General features: G+C 40.8%; 1 protein-coding gene across 1 annotated transcript; it reads right to left on the reverse strand.

Moving 5' to 3' along the window:
* Positions 1-984: 984 nt before the first annotated feature.
* LOC150000920 (hepatitis A virus cellular receptor 1 homolog) lies at positions 985-18545 on the reverse strand. The gene is made up of 9 exons (XM_090289662.1): positions 18494-18545; positions 16668-17006; positions 13886-13975; positions 12812-12901; positions 9951-10049; positions 6982-7037; positions 4211-4322; positions 3340-3376; positions 985-1181 (listed from the first exon to the last, which is right to left on the reverse strand). The coding sequence occupies exons 1-9, from the start codon at positions 18537-18539 to the stop codon at positions 1070-1072; spliced, it is 981 nt and encodes a 326-aa protein (XP_090145788.1). The 5' UTR covers positions 18540-18545; the 3' UTR covers positions 985-1069.
* Between the last annotated feature and the right edge of the window lie 285 nt (positions 18546-18830).

Here is an 18830-nt window from a genome sequence, read left to right on the forward strand (position 1 = left end):
CTTCAAAAACAAGCATCCTGCCCTCCTAGACCACTATGGTGTGAGTAGCACTGAACCCCAAGCATGAATTATTTCAGGATTGAACCGAATTGAAATTAAAACTCAGCCTTGAGAACTATTAAAGCAATGTTTGTAGTGGCTGAAAATATCCTTATTTTTTGCTTGTTTAACTCCCTTCGCAAAACCAAAATTTTAATTCAGTTGTGAAAAAGGAATAGCATTGAAATTAATTTGAGATGAAGTAATCTTCATCCTCCCAAAATAATTTTAATAAAGTGGTGGGGGACTATTTAGAATTTCAGTTGAAACACTATTATATTTGCAAACTTACTTTCCTAAGGAAGAAAGCCTTTCTCCTGTTCTCTCCCTTTCCTTTTATCTAGCTCTGCCCTGGGTCATTCTAAAGATTAATTCAGATTCCCTGACAGTGGCCTACATAATTGCCAGGAGCTATGGCACAGATGTAACAGAAATAGTGTACATGGGTTAAATCAGAGGGCAATTGATCTTCTTCCCCTGATCTGCTTGGTCCAATCACCACTCTAGTGTCTTCTAACTACTAGAAACTCCATGCTGGCCCCAAGGAAACCTTATATTTTCAGAGCCAAAAAAAAAAAAAAAATCAAGTAGTGATATCACACTGAATTTATTTTCCCATGAAGGAAATAAAAACTTATGCACCTCCATAATTTGAAAACCTTGGGGGACTTAAATTAGATTTCCTGATTTGAAGTCCTACATGACCAAGGTCATTCTTTTCCTGTTTACCCAGTGAGAATTGTTGCTGGGCACATAAGGTCTAACGAGAACATATGATTCTAAAGTGTTCATTTCATACTTAGGAGCCAGCTCAGCTATGATCAGAAAGATTAAGTTTTCACATAAAAATTCAGGGCCTATTACCAATAAGGCTGACCACACACAGAGGAGCTAGAGACACTCTAACCAGCATCACCGACATGTTGGAATATGGTGGGAAATTGACAGAAAAATTATCCTGGAGCTTAAAAGGGCTCTGCAGGTGAGATCTGGTCATTGTCATCCGCAGGGAAGGGCAAAAAGCGGGGTCTTAATGTACATTGTAAAGATCGTTCTCAAAGTAGACATTCTCATTTGCTCGGTAGTGCACTGCAGTTTCATTTTGCAAAGTTCCATCCTTACTGCCATTCGATGAAAGTTTCCTAGATAAAAAGAATAACATGGTAAGAGAAGAGCAGATCAATTCTAAAGTACAAGCAGCATGTCTGTTTATGATCAGGTAAGACAGGGAATTTGCAACTCCCAGAGCCTCACTCACATAACCTATGGAATGAATGGAAGCCTCCAGAGTCATTGATATTAAGTTGCAGGAAAGTCTGTTTAATAAGCAGTATTCAAATAAGTCAGACTAGCCTCCTTGAAGAGACTCATGTAATGGCATACAAAAATTGAAAATCTCAGACAGCTAATGATATCAAATTGAAGTATTTTATTAAGATGCATATTCTCCAAGTTGGCTAAGAAATTCTTGGCCTTGTTTTTCCAACAGTGGATTGCGACCTTTTAGAGAGGATTATTAAATTTATGGTGTTGTCTACATTCTGTATTTAAGAAAAAATAGAGAATACGAAATATTGGAGTGTATTGGACGTAGTATTTAAAAGTGTTGTTTCACATAAGTATGTACTGGATACTGGTGTTAAAAATCTGTGTCTTTATGGTCAGAATGTGTTTTTATGGTCAGAATCTGAAAGCCATGAGTTAGATGAATTTTATAACACACACACGCACATATTAAGTGTACAAAAACTTTATGCGTAGAGTTTTGATATAGCTGCTGTTTTGCAATTTGTACATAGTGACAAATTAAGCCTCTCCAGAAAAGATATGAAATGTACTGAGCCTTCACTCAACTCAGGTCTTTAAATGAGCTGCTCACACAAGTGTGAACAGCTTAGGTGTCAATAGCGCGAAATGAACCAGCGTGATACAGCTGCCAAAAAAAATGTCGTGAGAAAATGCTCATTTTTTTTTGTGCTTCTCATATTTTACAATACTTTCCACAAAAAATATTTTCATTTATAATTAAATGATTAGAGGTGAATGTAAAGAAAATATTGACAATGACAGGTTGGAAATCAGCTAAAGGATGCTATGTTCCATGCTTTTCTGCCTGGAAGAAGTATGTTTTCCCTTCTATTGATGGAGCAGGTAGTCAAAATTTCTATTAGTATGGGTTTTGAACTCTAAAAGACCTAATATTAAGTCTTTATCTGCTGTGTGATGTGAACTTGGATGTCCTTAATATTTCTAAATCTGCTCTCTAATCTATGAAGTAAGAACAACAGGCTCATTGATATGAAGGAATGACGGCAATAATTGAGGCCAACACCTACGGAGCACGTGCAATAATTTGGGTAATGTCCAAGGCAAAGTCTGCGGGCTGGCTCATGTGATTAAAACATGGGCAAGATTGCCATCTGATGAAAGAGAACTAGGAATAGTGAATGGAGCCTAACAAGGATGGCTTTTGAATCAAAGACCTTGCTTAAAGCCCAAACACGACTCAGTGTAGCAGGCTACGGGGAAGCGGTAGTAAGTAGTTGTTTCATACCAGTCAGGTGTTTGCTCAGATGAACCCAGGGGTGGGTGAAAGTAAGGGAATTTGAGCTTCAATTGGGCAGTATGGTGGATTCACAAAAATTATACATCAAATGCCCGTGGGACCAGATAAGCAACTCAAAGGAGCAGAGCAGGTTGAGGATGGAACCACAGGGCTGGGGACTGCGGAGCATAGGAGGCCCCTGCCCCACCGCAGGGCTTCTGCTCTGCTTCAGCCTGGCCTTGTCTTCCTCCAGATCCTTGCAAGGGGTCTCCTGTCTGTCAGGGCTCCATGCACCGCCCACTACCCTGTCCACATCCCCCTGGTATTTGCCTGGAAACACCGAAAGGACCCTGTTTATTTGCTTATGTGATGTGTCTGTTTTGTTCATCTCTTTGGAATATAATAGGCTTTCAGTAAACAAAGCACTGAGTGAAATCAAGGATAAACCAAACAATTCAATGAATGTAATTTCATCAAACACAGTTTGCGACTTAGTTCCATTACTCTAAGAGATGAGGATTGGGGGGCTATTTCTGTAGTAGTTCCTGGTACAACACCAGGGAAATGTAGAAAGCTAAAAATATCACTGGGAGGAGCAGATAGTAAGGGAGGCTCTCATTAAACTGGATTTTTCAGGCTCTGGGGTGAAAAATGGAGAGTTCAGGAGAAAGAGGAGAGGGACAGATGGAGATTTTTCTTTATTTTTATTAGAGTAGGAATGTCAAAAGGCATTGACACAGACCTTTCGAGCTTACCTTATATGCAACAACTTTCTTCTCACACACAAATATTCTAAATTGGGGAGCAGTTAAAGAGAAAAGTAAACATGTCAGCCAAACAGTTCATAAGATCTTTTCGCAAATATGTATATTAGTTCTGCTATTACTTTAGTATAAACAAAACTGTACAGAGACTGGACAGGGGCTGAAAAAATTAAATTTAGAAGAGTGTATTTTTAAAAAAAGGAAATCACATAAAACTCAGACTAGACTCTTCCCTGATAACTTCAGGTAACTCCTTTTAAATATGTAGGACCCAGACAAGCCCCTTTGTGCAAACTATCTCATGTTCATTAAAGGTTTAGTGTATTCCCACACATGCCCCAATTTACTTTAAGCAATCACTAATCATTATATTTCATTTTTTAAAAATGGATGATAGTGACTCTTTCATGGAGGCCTGTTACACACACACACACACACACACACACACACAGCAGGGGTGGCTGCTGAAATCTGTCTCCCTTCCAGTGTCGCATTTGCCTCTTTGGTTACGTGAGTGATGTAAAACTCCCAACAACATTATCCTTCATAAGAACAGAAACTGGGCCTCGAGGGGAGGAGAGCAAGAAGAGTAAACAAATCCTATATGGTAAGGTTTGTCGCCTTCCAAATCCCAACTCTACCCAACAAACTCCTACTTCTTAGTATTTAATTTCTCCTATGGAGAATTTAAATTTCATTTTTCTCTTCATAGGCCAATATTTTAAGGAAAAAAACTAAAAGCTTATGAGACAGGGAAGTCATGTGAAGTCAGAATTACGTGGTGTGAGGAGCTACGTGAAAGCAGCCCGTGGCTCTGGAACCCTTGCTCCGTTCCCTTCGGCACGGCCCTGCAATGACTTACTTTTGGTGACCACGGCAGCCACAACAATGAGCGCTATGAGGGCCGCCGTGGTGAGTCCCATGTACAGGGCCTTGTTGCTGCTCGTCCGTGGATTTTGTTTCAGGCTCACGTGCTAAGGAAAGACCAGCAGGTTAAAAAAGCACCTTGTTAGAATTATGGGTAGAAAACATTTCCTAAAATAATGTACTCATTTATCTTTATTGGCCCTTGTCTACTGCTAGATCATGAGGGGTAAGGCCAAGTGATCTGAGGTTGTAACCATGGTGAAATTATAAGACAATCTGCAATTCAATATACACTTAGGGATGTGGAACAATTTTATATCGTGCTTGAAGTAGTATTTATGTAAGTGCATATATTTGTTAAAATTCAAACTGTACACTTTAAAGGGTATATGTAAATTACCCATATTATTTTTGAAAATCAATAAGCTACATCTTCTTATTATATTAAAAAAGAAAGAACAATTTTTGTTCATATGTAAGTTGACTGGTGATTCTATAGAATTTTGTTTAAGTCTCCTGGTGCATTTCACAAGGATCACCCTTCTGGAATAAGCCAAAAATATGGCAGACATAGTGCCAGGCCCCTTTACTTAGCTTAACTCCAATCCTAAAAAGATCCCAAAGGATAGATATAACAGAAAGAAAGTGGAAGTTGAGAGAGAAGGATCAAGCCTCTTGCTGCATCAGAGTCGAACCTCTGGAGTCAAAATCCTGGCTCTTTTAGTCAACAATTATTTAGCTTTTCTGAACCTCTATTTCTGTGTCTGTCAACTACAGATTAAATACGGTCCTTGACCCTGGCAGGGTAGCTCAGTTAGTTAGAGTGTCCACTCCCTTATGCGAAGGTTAGGGGTTCGATACCCAGTTAGAGCACATACCAGAAGCAACCAATGAATGCATAATGAGTGGAACAACAAATTGATGTTTTTTTTTCTCTCTCTACTCTCCCCTCCTTCTTCTTGCTCTTCAAAATAAATACAAATTAAGTGAAAATAAATAAATAGGGTTCTTGGGAATGGTACATTTAGATACTTCCTGAAAAACACTGTGGGGAATGTAAGGAAGGTACTTTAGCATTTGAGCCATCCATGTGTTTGTTTTGTTTTCTTTTCTTTTTAATTTTTTTGAGCTGTCCATCTTGTAAGGGGAAATGGCCACTATCTGGGAGGGAAAGCTGCATTGGGATTACCTGAATATGGGTGCTAAAGTGGTAGATGGTACATGGAGTCACCAAAGGAGACTTTCCTTTCCTTTTTAAAAATATGTTATATTAAAAAATGCACATTTATTTTAAAATGTGCAGCTAAGCACAAAGAGAGGAACATTAAAATCAGTCATAATCCTAACATTCCAGAACAAGCACTGTTACCATTTTAATTATATATTCTTAATATTATTTAGCACTTCTTTGGGACACTTTGTTCAAAAGGCCTTGGCAAAAGAACTCGCCAGCACAACACTGAATCCCAGGGTTTTCAGGCTCCTGTTAACAACGCTGTGGGTAGGAGGTGAAGCCTCTGAGAGAAAACAAAGTCAGGGAGAGTCGGGGCCCCTGGCCGCACTCAGAGCTGATCACAGACTCGCTTCTGAATTGTTTCTACTTTTTCGCTAACCATACCTGTCCTACAGGCAACTGAGGTCAAGAACAATCTTACCACTTAGAATGTGTGTTATTTTTTTAATTCAGCATAAGCCTGGCCATATAGCAATATAATAATCATTTCCATAGTGATAGTTCTAATATTTACAAATATATACAAATTCAGTCCATATACATCAGATCCATCAGTGTCTAGGCATATAAATGTTAAAATTTTTCATGTAGCTCCTATGTCATGTTTCCATTGTCACTAAGGTACACAACATAAAGTCATGTGACCCTATCCTAAATAATCCCACTTTGCCTGAGCTTGACTTTCTTTTACTATGGCTGAGTGGGTTGTCATTTCTCACCACTTGGGCTGGAATTGTTCTCATACATCAAACTCTCTGGTTAGTTGCTTCTAAGAGTTATTGGAACGTACAAAAGGAGAGTGGTTTCTACCAGGGGGCCAAAAGAAAATCGTCCTATTCATAAATTTGCCTAACTTATTTGCAAAGAAGAGACTTGCATGAGCATCATGAGACTACAGACCTTATATTTTTCTCAAGTCCACTGTGGAAAAGTACAAGCAAATCTTTCAAAATCACAAAGTTGTTGAAGACATTAAAACCTTAATAAGTCATCCTGTGGGGAGGTTCCCATATAGAAACACTGCAGTCGCCTCGAAATTTCCGCACAGGAAGGCAGTCGGGTTGGAAAGGACATTGCGGAGCCTATGCTGAAGCAGCACACTTTCACTTACATAACATTTTGTCGGGGGGACGGCCTCCAGGCCACCACAGAGCCTCAAAGCATGTTATCCCCTAATGGTAACTGAAGTCTTCCTGGGGGGGTTATATCAGCTCGCTCTCCTGAAATTAGTTCATTCTTTTCTGTCCTATTTTTGGCCAGGAAAAAGTCTGTAGTGCGTGAGTGTTGTGTGTGTGTGTGTGTTTGGGTAAAATATCACTTATCAGGCATCTCTAACAAGCTGGTCTACCTACATCTATATGAACTTCACAAATTAATTAAAGCATCCCTATTTAAGAAAAAAACTATTTCCTTCTTTGTCTCTCCACTAGAAAGAATCAGTCTGGGGGCCAGCCTTACAGACAATCTCTAAATATCACTTGCTTCCAGGGAGACATACAGGGGACAGTGAATGAAGTAGGGGATTTGCTTACGTTTCTGCTGCTCTGCCCATGGCCATCTGAAGGCTGAGTCACAGTGCTGTTCCCAGCTGCTCAACAAAGAAAATTATTTAGAGTGAGGAAAAATATTGAATTTTCTCTACAGACACTAAATCTATTCACATTGCTTTCTGGTGATGAAGGAAAAGATGAACAATAATATGCCCAAATGCAGCAGGCATGGCAGGAATTATACCAAGTTACTAGCGTTTATGAATTTATCCTGTAAGGTTGTGTTTCTTAACAATTTTGTCATGGACCCCGTGAAAATGGCCTCCTTTTTTCTTCTTTATAGGAAAAAATACAATTTTAGGAGCACGGAGGACATTCTTGGAACCAGGTTAAGAATGCCACTTATACAGAAGTAATCAATATTTTTATGCCAGATAAGAACCCGCCAGTGAATCCCCAGAGGCCATATGCACATCCAAAGATCAAACTACTCTGTTCACGATGGACATCACATTGATTTTACATTCAAACTATAAGTAAAATGCACTAAGGTACCTAAAACAAGTGGCATGTCACTGCTACCTTATATGTCAATCTCTATTTGTCTGCTATAAGTATTGCTATCCCAGCTTTTCTTCTTTATTTTCATTTACATAAAAGTTTTCTGAAATATCTAGGTCATCATAGAGAACATATCGCTGGCTTTCTTAGGTAATTATAGGTCAATTATAGAATTCTCTTTTAACTAAATACCTGTGATGTACCAAGCACTTCACATCCTTACAACAAGTTTCTAATCCCATTTTATAGATGAGGAAACAGACCTGTAATGGTTCAACACGCTTCTAACTCTAGTAATGACAAAAGATTCCAATTGTAACCACCACACCACACACTTCGGTTCTTTGAAACTCCGTAACTATTGACAGAGCTATAGAAACTCAGTAGTAATTTCTGTGTTTACATTTTACTTATTCTGAGACTACTTTAGTCTAAAGCAATATCTAGGCTTAGGCAATCTCTACAGTCTAGGCTGTGTTCATGACTTGTGTTTGACCTCAAGTAAGTCCTTCAGGTATAGAACTGGATGATGCAGTAAAAATAGCCAGGAATTGAATCAGATAAGATTGAGTACAAATCTGAAAATGTTCCTTAGAAGTGTGACCTTGACCAAGGCCCATACATATATTTGTGTGTGTGTGTATACATATATATGTATACATATACATACATATGTACATATACATAATATATATGTATTTCTAGCTAGGGTAACCTTGAACTACAACTTATCAATATCACCCATCTCATAAAGTTGTTAATATATGTAAACTACTTAACATCATATCAGATAAACATCAGCTGTTACTAAATATTATGTCATTATAAAGAAAGGGGCGGTGGGGGGAGAGGGCACTGTGCAATGGCTTCCCAAACACCTTCAGTCAGCAGGAACATCCAGTGAGGGCGCTACAACCTGCCCTTGGGCACACAGCCAGGACCAGCAATGGAATTGGGAGCGGTCCCCAACACACAGCCATAGGGCCCCACCAATCTGGGAATGGCAACAAATAAGGCCTCCACTGAAAAAGTAACTGAGATAAAGTACGAAAGTTCCCTGGCACGTACACTGTCAAAGGTGCATGGCGGGCCGTATTGCAGCCCAGATCCCTCCCAGACCTCACAGTCTCCGCTTCTGTGAAGCCACCGCCCACAGACGGTGGACATGGGAACAGAGAGACTTGGCTCGAGAGCCTCAGACACTCTGCCAAGACGGGGACGCAGCTGCCTCGACGTCTCTTCCTACCTCGGAAAGCTCCACCTTCCCCAGGTTATAGTGACATGATATTTACAAAGTGATCCCCCACTCCTACTTTCTTCCTCCTCTCAGCCCTAGAAATGTGGGTACAGCTGCTCCTCCTGCTGTTACCTTGTGTTCTTATCTATTTTCACTCCGCTTATGTGTCTGGAAACAGTTCACATGAGGATTCCACATTCAAAACCAAATGCCCCCATTATCTGATCCCAACAGAACGGGTCCCTCTGGGACCCTCACTGCAGGTCCATTCTAAATTAACCATCTTCCAGGAATGACTGGCAACAGGTAGGCCATGAGGGGGCCTTACAGATCGGAAGCTCCCGAGTACAGTGTGCCGTACACAGGAGGAGTTTGCAAGGTGTGGCCTTGTTGGACACAGCACTAGCACAGGGACACACAGCCACCTCTGCGTTGCAAAGGGGTCAGCATGCGGCACTCCCCACACTCACCACTCTGGCCACACCATTAGCTGGGGAAGAGAACAGGCTTCACGATCACCTTCCTCCACTGTGGGAAAGACAGGCCATTCTTCCAATTCAAAAGAGGAGAGATTACATGGGACCCGCCCAGAGAGGGGAGGATTGGGGAGACTTTTTGGAAGCGAATAGCAGATTCTCCGTGGGGCGGGCCTCTGTCTTTGGTGCTGGTGTTGGTGGCCTCAAACCACCTCTAAGTGTCCACCTGCAGCCCACACAAGGCAGAGTCTCCTAGATGTATCGAGGTTCTGGAGCTTAGGCCAAATGCCAACACAGGGGACTAGTTTGGTCTGGGTTTAATTGTTTTACAGCTCTGGCCCAAGGGAGCCAGCCCAGTAATACAAAAATGTGGGGTCAAGACTAGTTTGTGTCATTTAGAAAAACAGAGACATGCACGTGGATGTTCCCAGATCACACAGGCTACCTATGCGAGTCAGGTTTTGTGTCGGACGTCTGAGTAATAGTCATAGTCGCTATTGTAACTACGTCCCAAGCTCTTCACCTCATTTAACCCTCACAAGGATATACACGATCAGGGATGTTCCATTCATTTTACAAGTGATGGAACCAGATTCAGAGGGGGAGACATTTGTTCAAGTCACATAGCTGATTGGAAGGGTCAGTGTCGGCACTCGTGTCCAATCGTATGTTAACAGCACGGCAATGATTATCAAAACGTGAACACTTTCGGTCCTCAGGGAAGAAAATGAAGTTACCTGTCGGGCAAGAGCTCGATGATGAGCCGGTCGTGTTTGTTTCCTGTGGTGTGATAGGCTGGGTTTCTGTTGCCTGCTTCAGAGAAGATGAAGTAGTTTCTGCAATAAAAAGAATGGAAGAGCTGTGTTCTATCTGTAGAGGAAAATTCCCACCCAACCCCCAACAAAAACAAACAACAAAACTAAAACCAGGAATTGCCTTCAACTTTTTCTTAGAAATTTATTCAAAGACAACATTGAGGCATTGTACTGCCATCTAGGTATTTTATTACTAGGAATGAATCTGATATAGATAATGATCTAGATTGTTATCTATAGACAGAAATATTTCCCATTTTTCATAGTCTTAGGATTCCCCTAAGTGCATAATGCCCACACCAGTGCATTTTTTGTAGGAAACCAAATTAAGCTTTTATTCATACAAATGACATTCCATTGTCATGGAACAGGGCCTAGGAGTTTGCTCTGATCTGTCCTCCCATCTTCACACAAACCCTAATCTGGATTTTCTGACCTTTTATTCAAGTTCCCAGTTATCCAACCACATGTCTTTCCAAGGAGAGGCACATATGGACCAGCACAGGATACATACTCACAATGCTTAATTCCTGGAAGTCTATTCAAGGTGACTATACTGCCCAAAGCCTCACGTTGGTAATCATTCACAACCCTCATAGCCAGGTTCCTGGTAGACCGTGACCACGGCTCCTTCTGCAGTTGCATTCCGGTCACTCCTTTGGTAAGACTGATTTCCTGTGTTCTCTGACTCATCTTCCATTTCTCACCAAAATGCTTCACTAGAATTCTCCTCCACACACAGCTCTGCATTACTTGCCTCGTTATCAGAGCTTTATATTCCAGCCTCTGAGAGCACCACAGATTTTTGGAGCAAATGTGTGGTGCTGGCTGAGCAACAATTCTCAAACCTGGGCTTTCCTTATTGCCTCTCCCTGGTCTTTCCGTTTCCCCTTTCCCACCAACATCTTCACATTTCAACATCAGCCTTCCTTATGCTCTGAACTGATGTCATGTTTTCCTCTAACACTGAACCCTCTAACAGGATGTGGCTCTCTTTAGGAACAAAGAACAGGGCAGTACAAGAAAGTCAGATGATCAGAGTCTATCCAACTTAGATCCACATACAAGACCTCTTGATCTTAACATCTTTCCCAAGTTTGGTTCTTCGTGGGCATCTTTCTTATCTCACCTGCTCCTATAACCTTACACCCAGCCACTCCATGAATATTTTAAGAAACTAGCATGTGTAGAGGCACCAAGGACAGGCAGGGGGTGGGTATAAAGGGAAATGTCTCTGCATTGAATTAGCTCCAGTGTCCACCTCCTTCCTGTACTGTAAAGCTCAACTCTAAACTCAAACTCCTTACAAAACTGTCAGGATAAAGGTAAGCTCAATTTAATTAATGTTCCCCACAAGGCCACACAGATCCCTTCTTCTGAATCTCTGCCTTAAATGAAATTAAAAACTTACATATGTTCACTAAACCAAGTCCACCAATCCTCACACCCTTGCAGGCCCCCACTAAGTCAAACTAAGTATAAAGAGCTAAATCAATATTGAGAAAGTCAACAGATTCTCTAGTATGTCTGGAACAAAGCTATTTTTCTTACAAATATTTATGGCTCTAAATCCCAGATTTAACCTAAAGCCCTCTCTTCCAAATTCAGCTCATATCCCAATGCTTCAGGTCCTTCCTGGTAAGCATACACATGGTTCAGTGGGAGTCAAGGAAAATCAATATGTCCCATCAGAAATTTCTGGCTAAGCCCTGGCTCAGTGGATTGAGCACCGACCTGTGAACCATAGGGTTGCCAGTTTGATTCCCAGTCAGGGCACATGTCTGGGTTACAGGCCAGGTCCCTGGTTGGGGGCGCATGAGAGGCAACTACACATTGATGTTTCTCTCCCTCTCTTTCTCCCTCTCTTCCCCTCTCTCTAAAAATAAATAAATAAAATCTTTTTTTTTTTTTAAAGAACTTTCTGGCTAAGAGGTTGTGACATCTCTGCTATTCTCAGAATCAGAGTCAAAGAATTCTGAAGGCTTTGAACATTCTTCATTAAAAGTTATCTTTTTAATCCTACAAATAGAAAGCTTGAACCTAAATTGGTCCTTAGGAAGCCAGGTTATTTCCACACCCACATGTCGAATTATTCTCCATTTATTTTTCACCTGGACTCTTAACCATCAGAAATTCGAAGTGCGAAGCATGTAGCCTGAATTGAAAAAGGAGCTATACCTTCTAAATCCCTAGGACCCTTAAATTCAACGTTTACTTTGTCATTAGTGTAAACAGCATTTTCCCTATTTTTATGCTATATATTAAAGTAAAGAATGCTAGAAGCACAACTGTGCAAGCCACTGAATGATGTAAAAACCAGGATGTCAGCGAGGAGGTCAGATCAGGACAAATTCCTCCTAATATATAATCTCAGCCAGTGCTCATGGTAGAAGGCACGAGCCAGTCATTGTAAGCACAGCCCCGAGTTCCAATTCATGGAGATCGAATCCTGACTCAGCCACTTTCTAACCACGTGCCTTTCAGCAATGAACAGACACCCTCTGCCTAGGTTCCCGCAACTACAAAATAGGTTTGAATTGCACCCTTGCTACACAGGGTTGTCCTAAGATTTAAGTGACACGATCATTGTGGAAAATTTAGCAAGGTTCCTGTCATGTAGGAGATGAATAAGTGTTAACTTCATTGAAATCTTATCCTGGAGCCATGTTTGGAACCGAGAGCAGAAGCTTTATGCTAGATTGTACTTCTTCATTCACACAATTCCTGGGATGCTCTAATCCTCTCATTAGAAAGCCTCTTGCCTCAGTAACACATCAGTTTACCTGTCTCGGGGTTCAGTGTGGGTGACTGCATTGTAGGAACAGGGGTAGAGACCCTAGGTGATGCTGGAACACTGGTGGCCTTAGGTGGAGCTAAGAAGCAACAAAAAGCAAGAATTAAAAGTGGTAGGAAACAAGAGCTTTGGGCTGGGCCTGTATATCAACTCAGCCAATGAGAGACCAACCCCAGCCTCCTCTCAACTCAGCATTCGTATCATTAATCAATTTGAATATGAAATGGGAAGGCTGAAAATAGTCTGGTTAAAAGAAATACCTGCACTGAAAGATATAGATTCCAGCCCTGGCTAGTGAGGCTCAGTGGATTGAGTGCCAGCTTACAACCGAAGAGTCATGGGTTTAATTCTCAGTCAGGGCACATGCTTGGGTTGCGTGCCAGGTCCCAGTTGGGGTCATGCAAGAGGCAATGACACACTGATATTTTTCTCCCTCTCTTTCTCCCTCCTTCCCCCTCTGTCTAAAAATAAATTTAAAAAATCTTTTTAAAAAAGAGATTGCTGATGTCTATACCTATCAGTACACTCAACTATAAAATAGGATTGAATCATATCTACAACGCATAGGGCCGTCACAAGAATATAGTGACATAATGCTTATAAAGGACTTAGCATGGTTCCTGACAGAGGAAACAGAGCAAATATTATCTTCACTGAAATCTTATCCTCTAGTGGAGGGTCTGACTTCAGAGTGGACTAAAGGATCTCCACTCAGAACTGTTTGTGACGACTGCTTCTCACTTATCTGACCCCTCTTTATGGCAACCTTAGAATTTCCTCATAAACCTATGCTCAACTGGGCTAAGTGCACAGCACAGCACCCTCATTAGAGGTCCAAGATCTATGGTCTGGGGTAAGCTGGCTAATAGATGTATACCTATGAGAATATGATGTAAAGAAAACTCCAAAAATATTTATAGGTACAAAAATGAATGCAATAAAGAATGATGGATCATGAATACTGTGAGGCCATGTGTTTAATCCAGGGCAGATCTTATCGTAGATTGTCCCCCTGACCTAACACATGCCCTGGCTTTTGGTCTCAGAAACACATTTAGAGTACCTGTCGTAAGGTCTGCTGTCGATGCTGCGGTTGTAGGAGCAGAGGTGAAGACCCTAGGTGACGTTGGAGCACTGGTGACCGGAGGAGGAGCTAGAAACCAACAGAAAGCAAGGATTAATGAAGGAGCAGGAAACAAGAGCTTGTGCTGGGCCTGCGCATCAGCATAACCAATGAGAGGCTGTCCCCTGACAAAACTGGGCACTGATCTCTCTTGAACTCAGGGTTCTCATTATTGGCCAACTAGAATTTGACGGGGGAGGCCTTAAAGACAAGCTTGAAAGAGCTGTATTGAAAGGTATATATTTCAGTAGGTTCAGAGGCAAAAAGGACACTCTCGGTTTGCAGTGAAGCACTTTGAAAAGACCAGCCACGTCTGCCTGATTTATGTATCTTCATAAATGTATGTGAGGTGGGGAACATGTTTAGGGCCTACACCAGTCTTTGCCCTTTTTGGGGTGAAGGACAAGACAAATCGTATCTCCCCACCCTGGCTGGTGTGGTGTGGTGTGCTGTGGTGTGGTTCAGTGGGTTGAGTGCCCCACTGTCAACCGAAAGGCTGGCCGTTCCGATTCCCAGTGAGGGCACATGCCTGGCTGCAGGCCAGCTCCCAGTTGGGGGCAGACCAGTTGGGGGCATATGAGAGGCAACCAATTGCTGTAACTTTCCCTCTCTCTCCATTCCTTCCCCTCTCTCTAAAATAAAATAAATATAAAAATAATTGCAGCATCCACATTCAGAATACTTAGTATTCAGTTCAACCAGATCTGAGGGTTCCCTCCCAAGGGACCTGCACCCTAAATGAGGATTATCTCTCACCCATTAGAATATATATTCTAGATCACACAGACCATTTTTACATTTGGCTAGAAGGTGGACCAGACCACAGAAAATAACTCTGACTCTTTCCAGAGTCAGAGGTGGTGTAGGATTCCAAACCCCTTACCCAGCAGGAGAGCTGAAACCAGAATTAAGCGCAAACACAACGCCTGGCACAAAAGCAGATTGATAAAGGGCTGATTCAAGAAGGTGCGCTTTTGTTCTGGCCGAGTTGCTCAGTTGGTTAGAACTTTGTTCCCATAAGCAAATGGGAATTGGCTTGGTCCTCGGTCAGGGCACATACAGGAATGAATCGATGCACACATAAGTAAGTGGAACAACAAATAGATGTTTGTCTCTTTCTTTCTCTTTTTCGTCCGTTTCTTCCCCCCCCCCCCTTTTTCTCTGTAAATAAATAAATTTGAAAGTTTGAAAAAAATAGTGCCATTTTTTCTCACCAGACACCATGTTATCCTGCAAGAAGTTTCCTAAAATCTCAACTTTGGGGCCTTCTCGAATTGCCCCCAGTATAGTTTTCCCAGAGTCAGCTGTTTTCTTTATATGAATTGACCTTATCTTACTTGCTTTCAATAAGAAAATAGGTTAATGCCAACGATTAAGAGATGTCAAAAAAGGTTTCTTTTAATTAAAAAAATAAATAGGGACATAGCTTATTAAAGTCACAGGTATTGAATTGTACTATTAATATGAAACCTTAGTTGAGGAAAAAATACAATAAAAAACATGTAAAAGATTTTTAAAAATTTACTTTAGTTGAAGGAGATTCATTAAGAAAGAACACCAGAAACCACAAAATCTTCTAGAACTTACCTCTCTAATTGAATGTTAAGGCTATTAGCATGTCCATAGCAAGAGGCGTAAACTTTCCCGAATTCTAGATTTCACGAAAATCTTAAAAGCAGCTGGCGAACTGTTACTGGGATGCAAAGGTTTTTATATTGCAATAAAGTCATTTTAATTTTTAAACAAGCAATGATGGGATACGATATGAAATATGCTTCAGGAAATCAAAGGTAGGACAGAGGTTGGGGTTCAAATATGCATGTTTAGACAACATATATGAAACAAAATTGAGTTGATATATATGAAAACTAGGTGATAGATATACTTGATAGTACAGTATTCCTTCACTTATCGCAGGTATTACATTCTAGACCGCCCTGCGGTAGGTGAAAATCCATGAAGTACAAACCTTACGTTTAGTTTAGTATTTATATATATTTTAAGGCTTTATAAACCCTTCCCACACACTTATAAACCGTTTCCAGTCCCTTATTAATCTTTCCCACTCCCTTATTAACCTTTTCCACACTTTTATAAACACTACATATGTTCTTAAACATATTCTACACTCTTAAACCTACATAACTTTAACAACATACATATACAGTACCACAAAATCCCGCGATATAGCAAAAAATCCGCAATAAATAATTAAATATAATATTTTTTTAACCCCGCGATACAGTGAGGCCGCGATAAGTGAACTGCAATATAGAGAGGGACTACTGTATTATATAAAATATTGCTTATTTATATGCTTGAAACTCTCCATTATAGTTTTAAAACATTGAGAGGACATTTCATAATTTTTCTAATTGCAGAGAAAAAGTGGAGGTTTTTAAATTGAATAAATTCAGCTTGAATAAAAATGTTCACTACATTTCACAGTGGAGCTGTGAATGCTTTTTCATAAATTAGTTAACGTTTTGAAGCACCGCGATAAGAGATAGTTTGCTGACTGGGAAGATCCTCTAGCCCACGTTCTTGAATCACGGTTGTTTTTAACACTTCCTTATATACAAGTAAATAATTCTATTTCCCAACAGTTATTTAAAAACAGAATTGTAGGAACCTCCTCCTTCTTTATTAAAGGAAGAGTGAATAGTAAACCTCTCAGTTCACCCACGTTACGTGATTAAAAGAAGGAGGAAGACAAGCTCACCTGGCTTTACATCCAATAATACGTTGATTTTCATGTCATTAAACCACCCTGTGTGCTCCACACGGCAGCAGTACGTGCCGCTATCAGACGGGGCTGCGTCCTCTATGGTTAGAGACACATTCCCTTTCGAAATCATTCCTTTTAGGTTATAACGCTTGTCCTTCTGAAAGGTGACTCGGTGTCCGTCCGTCCAGATGAGCTGATCTGAGCACTGAGATGAAGGACATGCCCCTCGGCCCCAGCACATGGTTGTGGTCTCACGAGCTGTTGAGTAGGTGCAGGGCAGCGTGACAGACTGACCCCCCACTCCGTTAACACGGGCCTGAGAAACTACCGCGTCTGCAGAGAAAGGGAGAGCAGGGCGTGAGGCCTCGATATTTTAATTTTACATTTATTCCCACTTTTATCTCTTTGGATAGTTTGTTTCCTTTGTAATCATGTGACTTTACACCTTGAATCTAAAGTTGTATTATAAGCATTTTTCTATTTACATCTTTATCAGCATTTTGTTTTCTGATATTTGTAAATAACACATAATTTAAACTATTTTTTTCTTAATCAGAGGCAGATTTAACCGTGGGCACACTGGGCGCGCCCCCTGGACCCCAACTTCTGAAGGGCCCCGCAAAACCCCAACTTTACACTTTTATCTAATGACACCAATTTTGGTTTCATTACTATGCTGCATAAAATATGGTTAACATGTATTTTTATTTTCCCTGTCTCTCTTTTTTTAAGGGACCCAATATATTCTTCTGTGCCCGGGGCCTCAGCTGACCTTAATCCATCTCTCTTCCTAATGGAATGAATACGTTTCTAAAACAGAAATTATCAGAATAAAGAGTAGAAATATTTTCCATCTCTATTTTCAAGCTTCTTTCCAAAATGTTTGAACCAAATGATACTCTAGCAATACATGAACATGTATTTCATTCTGTGTTTGACAGGATCTGCTTAGTAAGTAGGTAACACATGCATGTTGCTTTTCCTGTCCCCTTGAGCAAATCACTATCTCAGCTGAAATATGTTTGAAACTTCTATTGTCATTAAAGTTTTAATTTTTATTGCAATAAAATGTCTATCGCAAATGAAGTCACCCACTTCCCCTTTCTCATAAAAATAAGCAGAGTCAAAATGTTTTGTTTAAAGTATTGTTGGCTTAAAGACAGAGTCTAATAAACTCTTTTAAAAATTTTTTTAGAAAATAGGTTTCTAATACTTCCAGGAGCAGCTAAGGCTTATCATGTGCTTTCGGACTGCCCCCCAAAACTCCAAGTAGGTACCCATTCTCTGAGTGGATGACCGCCAGTACTAGAGCAAGACCCATTTGCCCTGGTGAAGCCAGAGAATTGGAGAATATTCAATCAAGTACTGAATTAAGCCACTTTAAAACAAAAACTCTCTCCTGTGGTCGTGGTATTAAAACCCTATGTATATCATCTTCACAACAATTAAACTGCACAAAATGGTACAATGAAGGACAGGTCACTTTTCCATCCTATCCCCATTTCTTCTTTCCGCCCCCTCCTACCTCATGATAACACTGCTACTATTTCTTACATACACATGAGAAGTCCATGCATACCCAACTATCCACCTATCCCCTTTTTGTTTAAACACAAATGGCAGCATATGACACAGTTATACTTAGCCACAGATTTTGTAATTCACAGCATTTAAACAATTTCTTTGGAGTAAGATTGTGGTCTGGTTCTTTGCTCATTAGTTGACTTATTACCTTCCAACAAAACCCAAGATCATCCACCTTCCTCTGCTACACTCACACTCACAGGGCTTCCAAACTCCCAGCCCGCCTCTTCACTTACCTGTCCAAAGTAGTATGAGGCCCATGAAGGCTACCCAAGGATGCATGATGGTATCAGCCTAAAGGAAAGAGAAATGGACTGTTTGGTGTACCCCCACCAGATGGTATGGGAACAAGTCTTAATTCTCACACTGCCACTTTTCCTGTCGCCCTGACTGGGTGAATCCCATGAGCCTACCCTGCTGGGGATTGGAGACCACATACAATGACTTCAGGTCTCTGTTAGCTTGGTGTGGCTGAAGGCCTGCACCTCTGACAGACAGGCAAAGCTGTTTGTGGAAACAGACCCTTATTTCCCAGCTCCTTCCCCACATACAAGTCCAAACTGACTCCTGATG

The sequence above is a fragment of the Furipterus horrens genome, unplaced genomic scaffold (assembly GCF_987537825.1).
Source record: "Furipterus horrens unplaced genomic scaffold, mFurHor1.1.pri manual_scaffold_10, whole genome shotgun sequence".
Taxonomy (NCBI): domain Eukaryota; kingdom Metazoa; phylum Chordata; class Mammalia; order Chiroptera; family Furipteridae; genus Furipterus; species Furipterus horrens.